The following is a 14,459-nucleotide window of genomic DNA, read 5'->3' as shown; positions in this document are numbered from 1 at the left end:
TCTTGGTCAACTGTTTTGTGGACTTCATGAAAGAGAGAATATGGTCAGTTTTACTGTAGTTTAAAATAGGAATTTTGTGACATTTAATGTCTATTAGCTCTGGTTATGTATTTGCTACTTTACACATAAAACAGTCCCTCCAGTATTTCATGTTTTTTTTTTTTTTTTGCATTCAAAATTACTGATTTTGTGGTAATTTCCAGAAATTTGCGAAACATTTGTGCAGATTTTGTTTTGATAATTAGGATAGCACATATACCATATTATAAATTATGTTAGATGCATAAGAGTCATACATGACACAAAGAACAAACTGAGAATGACGTCTAAATGTCAAGTTTGGTTTTTATGAGACATTTTGTTGCTGGTAAATCTGATATTGATGATACCACAATAATTGACTGATGGGAAACAAAGTGGTAGCTCATTTAAATAATGCCACAGCAGTTCCAGGAAAGGTTATATAAAATTTCCATTTTCATATTTTCATGAACCAAAAAGTCAAAATAGCTAAATCATTTTGACATGTATACATAGTGCTCTCATTTTGTGGGCTTCTTGTCAAATAATACCAAGCCAGGAGCGATGTTTACCATGTCCAAATTGGATCTTTGCTCAAAGCTGGAGTTTAGCTATATTTATGTGACCAACTAAATAGCCTAATCTAGAATTAACAATCACAGTTAGTGTGGCTCTGAAACTATTTAGTATTTTCAGACAATGAACAGCTCTGAATAAGCTGCTAGTCTTCTAGTTCCTGTCATCTTTTTACTGCTCTTCTCGAATCATCGGCTGAATGGCATGAAGCACCATGCTGTGCACTAGTCTCTGATGTCTTGCTGCTTGGTGATGCTGACCTTCTTTGAACCCTGTACTCTCAGAAGTATCACTACGCTGCTGCCGTTATTCAGGATCATAGACACCTTCCACCCAGGTTAGACACCGCTGAGTCTGAACACTGTGCCATGAAGAGATGATCCAGACTTTTTATTCCCAGTTAAAATCGTTCTTTTCTGACCAAGAAGTGTCTACTTAGACAGAAAGAGTCCATCTGAGTGACATCTGTGTGACCAGTTTTCTTCTTTTTATGAGGCGTTTAGTGGTGGCCAAATCTGAAATCGATGATACCACAGTAAAAGACTGATTGGAAACAAAGTGGTACCAAAAATGATAAATCTGTCATTAATTACTCACCCTCATGTCGTCCTGTAAGACCTTCATTCATCTTCGGAACACAAATTAAGATATTTTTTATGAAATCTGAGCTCTTTGACTCTCCATAGACAGGAACGCAACTGCAATGTTCTCAGGTCCAGAAACGTAGCAAGGACATCGGTAATCAACGTAATCAGCGATGTTTATGTTCAGGATAAAGTGTGCGCATGCTGAACGTAAACAACACTGATTACGTTCTGGGGTACTCTCCAAAATGGTGGAAGACGGTAATTTGGGGAGAAGAATTGTTGAATAAATTGTTATTATTGTTTTCTTTGCGCACAAAGTATTCTCGTAATTTCGTAAAATTACGGTTGAACCTTACTGATGTCACAAGGACTATTTTACCGATGTCCTTAATAATTTTCCAGTTGCGTTGTCTATGGTGGGTCAGAGAACTCTCAGATTTCATCAAAAATATCTTAATTTGTGTTCCGAAGATGAACGAAAGCCTTACGGGTTTGGAACGACATGAGGGTGAGTAATTAATGACAGAATTTTCATTTTTGGGTGAACTAACCCTTTAATGTGTCATTTTTGTCAATTAAGATTGTCACACCTGCTTTTAAATGCTACCTACGGCATTTTTGATATCAAATAAATGTAGCTTTGGTGAGCAAAAGAGAATTTTTCAAAAACTCCTGTTCCCAAACTTTAGAACGACAGCGTATCTCATAGCAATGATAGCAAGCGTAACATATCAGCGTTTAATTACTGTAAGTATATAATATTTCAGTGTTAAATCAAAGGATGGCTCCATCTGTGGATGTATCCATGACTATTGTTTCTTTTGTAAACGGTGTTTAGATTTGGCGCCGTCAGTTTAGTAGTGAATTATGCTCACTTCATTTCTGATCTATAGGGGGCTCTGGTTCATCTTCGTTACACCAGCATGAATAATCTCTATGTCTGGTTTTTTAATTACTTAGTGTCTTTCCTTCCTGTCACCAAGACCAAAAATATCATGATAAATCACAGTGTCCTATGAAGCTATTAGTGTTGAATTTAGCCCTGTGGTTCTGGTGGATATATAGAATCTGTGAGTGGTCTGCTATCCATCATGACGAAAGAGAAGGTGAGAGTGTGTGTGTGTGACAGCAAGGTAATATTAATAGAAGATCTTTAGGAAGTGTTCGAAAGGCAAATGTGAGACATATTTGATTGAGATATTGAGAAGGAGATGAAGAAGCTGATCCATGTGGTGGGTTGTCTCATTTTCATATCATTGCTTTAAAATCCCGAAGGCCTCTTGCTGTCTTGCTGATGGTTCTGGAAGTGCATGATTAAGGAAAAACACAAACTCTTACAGGAATCTGCATGTGTTGTATCCGTAAGATAGACTCATCCTCAAGGTTAGTGGAGGAAAACTAGACTTTATATAGGCTATTACATATGAATAAATTGGAATGACAAACTATTTTACATATATATTATTTTCAGTTTATTTCAAATATATAATTACCATATATTTTATTAACCCTTTTAAAAACGTATGTATTTATATGATGATAGGTTGCAGATTTTAAAAAGTACTTTTACAATATCTGCTTTGTATGCCCAGTTTGCAGTTAACTTTGTTCTCAGATGGTATGGACAGTGTATATATTGGTTTCATTGAATGATAAAGCAGACATCTGGTTCTTGAAGTGGTAAGCAGCATTTGGAATGACAGGGATAAGATAGACGGTTAGAGGCTAATGGTCCTGTGGTTAGCTAAGGGCTACTGCAACATGAAACTGCACTAGGCTAATGGAGGAGGCAGGTCTGCTGGGGCTATGTGTTGCCTTTTGATGGTTCAGTAGAGGAAGGGGGAATATGCTTTAAAAAAAAAAAAAGCTTGACAATTTCAAATGTGAAAGACATCATAAACGTACTCCATATGAATCAAGACGTTTAATCCAAGCCTTGTGAAGAGAGACATGTGCTACATGAACAGATTTAATTTAAGCTTTTGTTCATATGTAAACATTGGTCAATGCAAAGACATAGAGATCATCAAATATGGTAAACATGGAAGCTCAGCCGTGTTTGCTTGATGCACCAGGACACTCCGTATTGGTTCTTGCTAATCAAGATATTTTTTGGTTATGTGCCATGAAGTTCTGTCATCATTGACTCGTATTCATGGTGTTCCAGATCTGTACTGTATGTTTTGTTTTTCTTCTGTGGAACACAAAATTAGATATTTAGCATGTTGTACAAGTGTGTCCAAAGATTTTTCCAACTTTTCCACATGTTGAAAGTGGAATGTCAGACTTGAAGGATGACAAAAAAGCACAATAAGTGTAGTCCATAAAACTTGTGAGCTTATGTTTAAGTTGTACATTAGCATTGTTTGAAGAACAGACTGGGGATATTTCAGATAGTTCTGTTTTTTTATTTTGCCTTTCAAAGAGGAAAGTCAATCATACAGATTTTAAAACCATACACTGATACAATCCTGAAAATAGTGAGGCATGAACACAAATGTATGCTGTTGTAAACCGAGAGAAAGCGTGGTATTCCAGTCTGACTGTGCAGAAGATCTTTTTGTCAGATGTATTGATGACTAGATAAGGTGGAGGTGAGTCTCGAGGGAGTGCTTTATTGGTGTACTCCCCATATATCTCATCTCCCTGTTCACATCTTCACCAGGGACATTCCCTGACAGCTGTTTAACCTCAGTGGGCAGAGAGAGAGATGCACAGGAAGAAAAGGAAAGAGAATATAAGAGTACTTCTGCTTTGCTCTTAATGCAAAAATCACATCAATTTATATTTCTGTAACATCAAATCAATAAACATATTGCTAAGCAGATGATTGCATAAACATACTACTACTGTGCTAGTTCTTTTCAGGCACAGCAAGTCCTCATTCATTCTTAAAGAGCAACTGTGTGTGCTAACGTCGGCCGTCTCTGGGCTGAAAAGCAGAATATATGTATCAAATCAGTGGCTTCTCTCCGGAGATCAATATGCTTCCCCTCGGTTCATCATTTTCTCATTTCTAATAGAGCTCTGATAGGCTCCAATCAGTGCCCAGCTCATTTGCAAGAGTAGACAGAGAAATGGTGTAATATCTCTGGAATATTCAACTCAGACATCCAGTTATTTTTGGGGCATGTGCAATTAATTTTTCAGAACTCTCTGGTTATTTCATAACCACTTATGTTAATTTCACACACTACAGTTTTAGACCAGGGGCCAGATTCATGAAAAATTCTTAAGAATAAAATGAGCTTCTTATTCTCTGACTATAAAATAAATAAATAAAAGATTGAATTACATATACAGTCAAACCAAACATTATTCAAACACAATTGTATATATATATATATTTTTTTACAAGTGTGGGTGCATGACACTATAGTTTATTTATGTAAGTGAGGATAGTAAAATAAAGTAAAATGTAAAGTAAAACATTATACCCAAAAATTCATCATACAGTAGATCAGTAAAACTGATAAAAAATTTGGGACCAAAAATTATTCAGACACATTGACCTGACCATGTTTAGTTTTGCTTAATTTATTTTTTTTTTCTCAGAATTGTAATGCGTTACATGACTTCTGTATTACTTTTGAGTTACTTTCACCAAAATAACTACAGAAGTAGAACTTAACATTCTAAAATGTACTAGAACGTTAAACCTAGATAAATATGCGCTGCATCCAGTAGTTTGTGCGGAGAGTGGAAGCTAAAGCGCAACACATGGAGGCACCAGTGCAATCAATTGCTATTTTTTTTCAATGGAAACAACTTACGCCATAATTTTTGCTCATAAAGGTAAGAGTAATACATCATTCGGAACTGTAAAGGGTCTACTTTTATTTGTGTGCACTCACAATGTCAACAAAACGTTGTGCTTTTATCTTGAACAGGAGCGCTTCACAAAAATGAACCGAAAGTCAGCGAATACATGCCTTACAGACATGATAAATATATCTATAGAAAGCTTTAAATTACTACTTAACGAAATAAATAAAAACAAAAACAAAAACTCTTTAATATAATCGTTATCCGTGAAGATGCACTTCTCTCTAAAGGCACGTCTAACGAGGAGATGGCGAATCTGTACTATTTCCCCCGAACACATTCATGGTAATTACTTTTGCTGGGGCTTTTGCTTTATTGTGTGCATTTGAATGCAGAACTGTGCTGACGGCTCGCTGCTGCTGTGGGACACTAAACACCGTCGAGCCGCTCTTGACAGTTGCGGCAGCACGGACTCATGTTATTTCCACCAGCGCGGCAATTTTTTCATAAATAATTGATGGATGTCTAAAATATAAAGATAAGGAGTAGCCTAAAACAGGCCCGAGGACTGGCCCGCGACTGAACTATGACGTGAATATTGGCCCGAAGGGACCTAAAAAAGTCCCTTCGGGCCAATATTCAAAAAAATAAAAGTGTGTTGTAATGCAAGCGTTACTGAACATGTACAGAGTAAAATATTACTGAAAATTGATTAGTAATGCCTTACATTACTGCGTTACAGCAAAAAGTAATCCGTTACTGTAATGCATTACTTTTGTAACGTGTTACTCCCAACACTGGTCAATTCCAATTGTTGCTTGTTTTGGGGAGTTTCTCCCTTTACTCTCCTCTTCAGCTGGTGAAATTCATGTTCAATCGGATTTAAATCTGGAGATTGACTTGGGAAATCTAAGACTTTCCATTTCTTTGCCCTTATAAATTCCTTGACTGAACTGGCAGGGTGTTTTTCGGGTCATTGTCCTGATGCAATATGAAGCACTTCCCAATGAATCTGGTGGCATTTTCTTGAATATTGGTAGGCAAGATAGTTTTGTACCCTTCCAAATTCATTCTGCTACTGTCATCATACATTAAGTCATCAGTAAAGTTGAGAGGGCCTGTTCCAGAGGCAGCCATGCATGTCCATGCCACCATGCTTTACAGATGAGGCTGTATGCTTGGGAGCATTTGCAGTTCCCTTTTTTTTCTCCACATTTTTGTCCATAAAGTTCCAAAACTCTTCTGGCTCACCTTTGTGCTTTTTTTCAAACTCTAATCTTGCCTTTCTATTTTTGGTGCTGGTCAGAGGTTTGCATCTTGCTGTGTAGCATCTGTAATTCTGTGTCAAAGTCTCCTGAGGACAGTAAATGGTCAGAGCATCACCCCAGCTTTCTGGAAGTTGTTGGTGAATTACAGACACGTCTTTTAGGATTCATTTTCACAGCTTTTATGATTTGTCTGTCATCAACTACTGTTGTTTTCTCAGCTGATCAGTCATCATGCCCTTTGCTTTTGCTAGAGCTCTAATTGACTTCCTCTTTTCTTTTAGCATCCAATTGCTTGCTTTTCTCTCAGTCAGCTCCCTCGTCTTCATCCTGGTTTGTGTGTGTCATCATCAAATGCAAGATTCAGAATGCAGAAGTAATGGATATAACTGATGTAACACATTCCCTGCTTTTAATATCTGAAGAATTAATGCAACAGGACACAGCTGATCACTTAGAAAGATCTGTGAGGCAACTGTTCCAATACTTATGCTCACATCAGATAGAGGGATGAAACTCTAAAAGTGCTGAACTTCTTAGCTGGTAAAACATCTATGTGTTGAAACATCCAATAATAAAATATGACATTCTGTAGTTTTGTCTCATATTCATCTTTTAATCATATTTGTAAATGTCTTGACTCCACAGACAACAGGGCAATTTTGTCTTTACTGTTCCAATACTTTTGGAGGGCGCTGTGTGTATATACAGTGCCCTCCAAAAGTATTGGAACAGTAAGGCCAATTCCTTTGTTTTTGCTGTAGACTGAAAACATTTGGGGTTGACATCAAATGATTAATATGAGATGAGAGATTAACATTTCAGCTTTTATTTACAGGTATTTTCATCTGGATCTGATACACAACTTAGAAGACAGCACCTTTTGTTTGAACTCACCCATTTTCATTTTTCATGTTACCAAAAGTATTGGAACAGATATAATTAACATAGATTAAAGTGAAAAAGACTTAATATTTAGCTGCAAATCCTTTGCTTTCAATAACTGCATCAAGCCTGTGACCCATTGACATCACCAAACTTTTGCATTCTTCTTTTGTGATGCTGTTCCAGGCTTTCACCGCAGCTTCTTTCAGTTTTGGGGGGTTACTCCCTTCAGTCTCTTCTTTAGCAGGTAAAATGCATACTCTACATGTGGAGATTGACTTGGCCTGTCTAAAACCTTCCACTTCTTCTCCTTTGTTGTTTTGGCACTATGTTTTGGGTCATTATCTTGCTGCATGATGAAGGATCTCCCAATCAGTTTGGTTGCATCTTTCTGTAAATTGTCAGACAAAATATTTCTGTAGATTTCTGAGTTAATTTTGCTGCTGCCATCATGTGTTACATCATTAATGAAGATTAATGAGCCTGTCCCAGAAGCGGTGAAAGCCCAAGCCATTACATTACTTGTGTTATGTGTACTATAATGTACACCTGTGTACACTGTGTTTCAGATGAGCTTGTATGTTTGAGATCATGAGCAGATCCTTTCTTTCTCCAAACTTTAGCCTTTCCATCACTTTGGTCCATAAAATCAGTCCATAAAACCTTGTCCCAGAATTTTTGAGGCTCGTCTCCTATTCTTCTTGCTAATGAGGGGTTTGCATCTTCTGGTGTAGCCTCTGTACTTTTGTTCATGAAGTCTTCTGCGAACAGTAGATTGTGATACCTTCACTCCTGTACTCTGGAGGTTGTTGCTGATGTCACTAACAGTTGTTTTAGGGTCTTTCTTTACAGCTGTCACAATGTTTCTGTCATCAACTGCAGATGTTTTCCTTGATCTACCCGTTTGAGGTGTTACTTAGTACACCAGTGGTTTCTTTCTTCCTCAGGAGATTCCAAATGGTTGTACTTGGTATCGCCAGTGTTTGTGCAATGGTTTGATTGATTTTTCATCTTCTCTCAGCTTCACAATTGCTTGTTTTTCACCCATAGACACCTCTTTTGTTTTCAAAACACACCTGTCAGTCACATGTTCCAATACTTTTGGTAACATGAAAAATGGGTGGGTTCAAACAAAAGGTGCTGTCTTCTAAGTTGTGTATCAGATCCAGATGAAAATACCTGTAAATAAAAGCTGAAACGTTAATCTCTCATCTCATATTCATATTTTGATGTCAAACCCAAATGTTTACAGTCTACAGCAAAAATAAAGGAATTGGCCTTACTGTTCCAATACTTTTGGAGGGCACTGTATATAAAGCAGATATGTTATGTGTTTAAATTTTCAAGTATTGCATTTTATTATAGACTAATATTTTATGCTAAACTTTTAACATTTTTTTTCAGATGTTTGTGAATGTGGTCCTAAGTTTGAATCCAAGCACAGTAATGTTTTTTCTGGTTTTCCCCATCACTCTTTGACTTTAGTTATTGTTAGTTATTGTTTATCTCTGTAGCACTCTAAACAGTAGCATCTACCAGGTGGCCGTGTGACGCTGTACAGTCACTCAGCTGACAGGGTGATCTGTGTGGTATATGGTGACCATGTTCCCTGGCATTTAGCATTGTTAGTACGATAGGCCTATTGATCAATCTGCTGTTAAATGTTTAAAAATAGCCCTGCAGGGAGCAAAGATGGATCATGTTTGGATCCACAGGAGTGTGCCAAGTCCTGTCTGGTCTTGTGGTTTACTGGAAGAACATTCACCTATAAAATAAACCCCTTCATTCGTACTGCACTCAATCTCCCAGTACATGTGAGGTTGGGAGTGAAATTTATTTATTTATTTTTTTAGTGCTTTGCCGATTTCGCTTCTAGATTGCATTATTTAATAAGCCACAATTTTGGACAAGTTAGTAAAATAGTCATTTTGTTTTGTAGTTTTGGCATCAGACGGAATGTAGATTTTTTTTACAGTCTGTTGCAATTATGAGCGTAATGACTGCTGGATGACTGCTCCCTTGAGCAATAGCACACTGTTTCTCTGTTTCTCTTCTCCTATAAGATGACATCCTCCTTAAGTGTTCCTCTGCACACTGGACTTTCAGTCCTCCAGGGTCCTTGATGAGAGGTCTAATGACAAATGAATGTTCCTAGATCTTGCCATCCAGACCTTGGCTCTCATAGAGATAATCTGATTATCCCAGACACTAGAACTTTATGTCAGTGGAAAATTAGAGGCTAGTGTCCGTTCTTCCTCATCCTCTGTGCTCATCAACTGTCTGTAGACATACTGTATAAGCAGCTCTGTTCCAAAACTTCATCACTTCCTGCCTATGTAGTCAGCTACCTTCTAAACGAGCATCTTAAAAGGTAATTAAAACTCATAATTGACTGATTTGTAACAATTTATATACAGTAAGCAGAAAGTACACCCCCCCAATTGCATTCCGCACAGGGTATTTGATTTTAAATTGATTTCAACAGTTTGTTGTTAGCATGTTGCTAAGCTAATGATGTGATTATTCTAAGCATCAAAAAGCGTCAAATACGGAGTAAAATAATACATATTTACATACACAGACTGTTATATTGATTCAGCATTGAATGACATATACATAGATTTGGTCAGTGAAAAGCAAACAAAAAAACAAATCATACATTTATTCAGCAAGGATGCATTAAAGTGATTTAAAGGTAAGGACATTTTTAATGTAACAGAAATGTATGATTTCAAATAAATGCTGTTCTTTTGAGCTTTCGGTTCATGGAAAGTAAGAGAAAGAAATGTATTAAGATTTCGACGAAAATATTAAGTACCTGTTTTCAACATTGATAATAAGAAAAAATATTTTTGAGTACCAAATCATCATATTAGAATGAAAGATCATGTAACACTGAAGACTAGTAATGGCTACTGAAAATTTAGCTTTTAAAATTACATTTTAAAATATAATATTTTAAATTATTATTGTTTTTTCTGTATTTTAGCCAATATGATAGCATAAGTTTATCTGTTTAATAACATTTCTTTTTTTTTATATAATTTTTTTTTATTATATTATTTTTTTTTAATGAAAATACTGGGTTTCCTTGTGAAAAATTGCATATCAATGTTAAATGTGATTACACCCAACACAGGCTCTGTCTCTCTAATTAATGTTAAGGGTAAGAAATAAACGAATAGAAACAATAATGTTTCCAAGTAAGAGAAAGATTTTGCTAAATTGATTTGTCCCTTTAGGCTCTGCTGTGTCTCATTAATGGCAGTGCAGTCATAGGAAATGAATCAAATCTCTAATTGTCTTTAGTGGGTTGAGAAGCACACTCACAGGAATTTGATAACAGCCTGTGTGTTCATATGCTGTCTCTGAATTTATTATAGACCATTCTTGTTGATTTTTGTTTTATTTCCACATACATGTCTGGAAAAGTGTATAAAGCATAGAGGAGCCACAGTATTAGCTACTAGCCATTTTGCAGATGTATTTTATATATTTTTTTTTACAGTGAACGGTGAAAGAACAGTTGTGATTTTTCCACAAGACAAATAGTTGAAGACGTCAACAAACACAACAACAACATAAATGTAGGCAGCAAAATAATAAATACGTAACATAGCTTTATTTATTCATGCCCCAGTGCATTGCTGAGAAGTCGATTACCACATTTATAACAGTTTTATTATCCACAGATTCCACATCTTGCTTAGATATGTTCACATTTCACAGAAATTCAGATTTTTTTGTGCTTCAAGTTTATGTGCAGGGCCTATTCAAATATGTTTGCTGTACCTGATTTTCTCAGACTGCATGCTTTTGTTGCTTTGCACAGATCTTTTAAGTTATTCCCTTTTGCGCATACAGTAGTTCTGTCCCAATTATAATCATTTGCAATATATTTATGCACATAGTATAGAAGTAGCTGACATGAAGGTTATATTCCATACAAAGATGATCTTTTAATTTTTTAATCATTAGCCAATGCATACATTTTTATGACCTCATATTAATTGAGAAAGTATATTGAAGTTACCGTACAGTATATTCTGCTTTTCCTTTACTATGTGTGAGAGAAAGTGTGGTTTTTAGGTCAACTAACCCTTTAAGATTTGTCTGGGCAGAATATCGAGTTTGTACAATATATATTGATGTATTTTTTTTTGTTTTTTTTAACAAATTATATGGAATGAGGCAATGCTATTCACATCAATAAAGACCTACAGTAGTTTAATAGGAGTGCAGAATAGAGGGAGACCATGCGAATGAGCTACTGCGGAGAAAGTGCATAATCTGTTTTAAACATGAGACCTGATTTATAGGCTTTAGCTCATAAGATACTCATAAGATATAGTTAACCTGTATAGTTTAAAGCGACAATCCCCGTATCACTCGAGAGAACACAAACCTGTGATGCAAGGGCTACAGAAAACATCTGACCCACCAGACCACTGAGACAATGTCATGCATTTTGGCTAATGAACACATATTCATTTAGTATGTCAAGAAAATTTTCAGGATTTAGAGGAAGTGTAGGTGATCCACCATTGTTTCTCCCACCCTCCGAATGAGATGAAAATGTTTCAGTGCTGTCTCCTTTTTTCCTGATGTCAGATGGCGTTCATCCAGTTTTAAAAGATGAATCGCTACAATTCCTTTCAGACCACAAGGATGGCAATATTTGGCAACCCACCCTGCACTGGACTTGGTTTAGAATCTGTTCATTTTAAAACAAAAATGTTTGGTTAAAGAGATACTATTGTACTGTCATCTTTCATTCGGACGCATGAAACAGTAACCGATATAGACTTTAGCAGTAATAAATAAATTATCATTAAGAAAAAGTCAGTCACACAAATTCCCTACAGTGCTGTAATAAATTTAATACTCAGAGGAGTGGAGATGCAGCCATGGAATTTGGCTCCGACTGCTTTACTGCTATTGCCAAAAATGCAATTTTAAAGCTAAAGCAAGAGAGATAAAGGGACAGAGGTAGGCACGGCAAGCCGGTTGCCTTAGAAACAGCTGTGTAAGAGAGTAGAGGGGGTTTAAGGATCTGTATATGTCTGCTGAATCAGCATTCTCCATGATCCCCTAACAATTACAGACAATATGTTAGAGCAATTTGCAAATAAATGGGCGCTAGGAGAAATCTTCTCTTAGCATGCCTCATAAACACTTTGTGTACGGCCCGGTGTTGTATATGCTGGTGAATCAGAAACTCTGTCAGTGTCACTCACTAGTCTAAAACAATCTTCTTTACTGAGCGATGACCAGTAGATTGCATTTCACATTCTTTTTTACCCTTGTAAAGATTACTTGAACAATAAGAAGGATTATGGCTGTATTGATATGGATGTGTTATTGTGAATGTGTTATAGGGATTATTACAGGGGCTGCTAGTGAAGGATAGGGGGTTCAAGAGATGCCTGTGGAGATTTGGTCTCCTCCAGGTTCTTCTGATGTTTATTTCTCTCTGTACCTATGTTCCTTCTCAGTTTCTACTCTCATTACTTCTGTCTCATTGCAGGCCAACGATGCCTCGGGGAACACCTGGAACTGGCTCTACTTCATCCCACTCATCATCATCGGCTCTTTCTTCATGCTCAACTTGGTTCTGGGGGTGCTGTCAGGGTGAGTCTGAAATCAAATTAGTCCTAACTGCGTGGGAATTTTTTGGAACTCTGTGTTGTACAAATGCAAGTAAACTTTTTCAGGATTCTTTAAAAGTGTCTTAAAAATATTTCTTGAAAGTAAATTCCTGGCCGGAGGTTGCTAAAGATGATTTTTCCCTTTTTTGAATAATATTTATTTCAGTTTAATTCAATATGAATTACCCATAAACATATTATTATTTCTTAAAACATTAGATGGTACAGTATAACTAATCAGAATTTATTGATATTAACAGGTTAAAAAAATATTATTCATTGTTCTATCACAAGACTAGTGAAATTCCTTTGTTGCTTTGAATTGCTTGTAATTAGTTAATATTCTTCCTATCATTTGGACTTGGTCAGTTCAATTCAGATTGAAATCTATGAGTTGAAATTAATCCTGGCTTGCAGTGTTGTTATATGATCATCTGTTTTACTCTTGTCTCAACAGCACGGGATGCAAGCTTCATGTAACCCACTAAACTAGTCGTTCACCTTTAGAATTCATGATCTTGCTTGGCTTCAAACATAAATTTAAACAATTTGGAGCTAATACAAAGCACACAGTAACCATTTAATGCTTATATGGGAAGCAAACAAACAGCGTTCCTTTAAAATTACTCAAGGCATGCATCTTTTAGCTATTAGGTGGGCTCTTTTGAAATAAATGGGCTTTCCTAAACCATTGAAAGCCTCATAAAATAATTTCTGTCCTACAGGTTGGAATCTATTCACTTATAGTTTATGTATATCCAGAGTAGAAGCAATGTTAAGTGCAGTAGAACCCTGTTTCTCAATTCGATTAGGCATCTCTATTTTGCCAATGCAGTGTTGGTCACAATTAGGCTTTTCCTCCATCAATTGTGATTGAGCCAAAAGCCACATACGCTCTCTATAAAACAAATAACACACCCTCACACTAAAGCATATTTATTTTTCCTTCATGCTTTACCTCTCTCTCGCTCTCTCTCCCTATCTATTTGCCTTATTCTCTCTCACATGCACAAACACTGTTTTAATGGATAGTCTCTGGATGAATGCTTTGTGGTGAACTCTAGCTGCTGGTGGGATTTGAATTTATGATTTCCTGGAAATCCTCAATCTAATGTTCACTCTATTTCACTGAATGGCTCTTCATGTCCGTGTCGCTGTTGTGTGGCATTCAATATTTATTGTTGCTCCTTCAGAGGGACTCTAACATCCTTTGACATCTCTGCTTTCAAGGCTTTAGTCGAAAAGATTCATTCTAACGTGGTGATGCTGGTCTCTCTCTCTGAGGAGTACAGTAATCCCAGAATGACAGGAGAGCTATGAGAGTGAAAGTATTTCTCTTCATGCTTTATCTTTGGCATCATTTAATCAAAGAACACTGAAAAAATGGAGCACTGTTTCCACAAAAATAATAAGCAGCACAGTTGGTGTTTTATAAGCAACAAATCATTATATTATAATGATTTTTGTAGGATCATGTGACACTGAGTAATTGCTACTGAAAATTAAGCTTTGTCATCAAAGAAATAAATTACATTTTAAAATGTTTTAAAAAATGAGGTTGCTTGTATCTTTTTCACTTTAGCAATAGTACATTTGTTTGCACAATGCAGTTGTCACTCCTGTAATTAATCAAACTCTGGGTGTTACAATACTGATGAACTTGCCACTGTGTCCCTGTACGCTCTTTCAGTCCCCCATCCGCTCTCCCTCTC

The 14,459-nt window shown here is 36.4% G+C and overlaps 1 protein-coding gene across 1 annotated transcript in view; it reads left to right on the top strand.

The window, feature by feature from the left end:
• The window catches only part of LOC306870127 (voltage-dependent N-type calcium channel subunit alpha-1B-like), a gene marked incomplete at both ends in the record, with an annotated part of 115,696 nt that overhangs the window by 26,126 nt on the left and 75,111 nt on the right, over window positions 1-14,459 (top strand). The window contains one exon of the mRNA XM_079417208.1: window positions 12,627-12,730. Within this exon, the coding sequence (XP_079273334.1) occupies window positions 12,627-12,730 (104 nt within the window). The remainder of the gene's footprint in view (window positions 1-12,626; window positions 12,731-14,459) is intronic.

The sequence above is a fragment of the Barbus barbus genome, assembly GCF_936440315.1.
Source record: "Barbus barbus genome assembly, chromosome: 5".
NCBI classification, from domain to species: Eukaryota; Metazoa; Chordata; class Actinopteri; order Cypriniformes; family Cyprinidae; genus Barbus; species Barbus barbus.
This window is presented reverse-complemented; position numbering and strand designations above follow the sequence as displayed.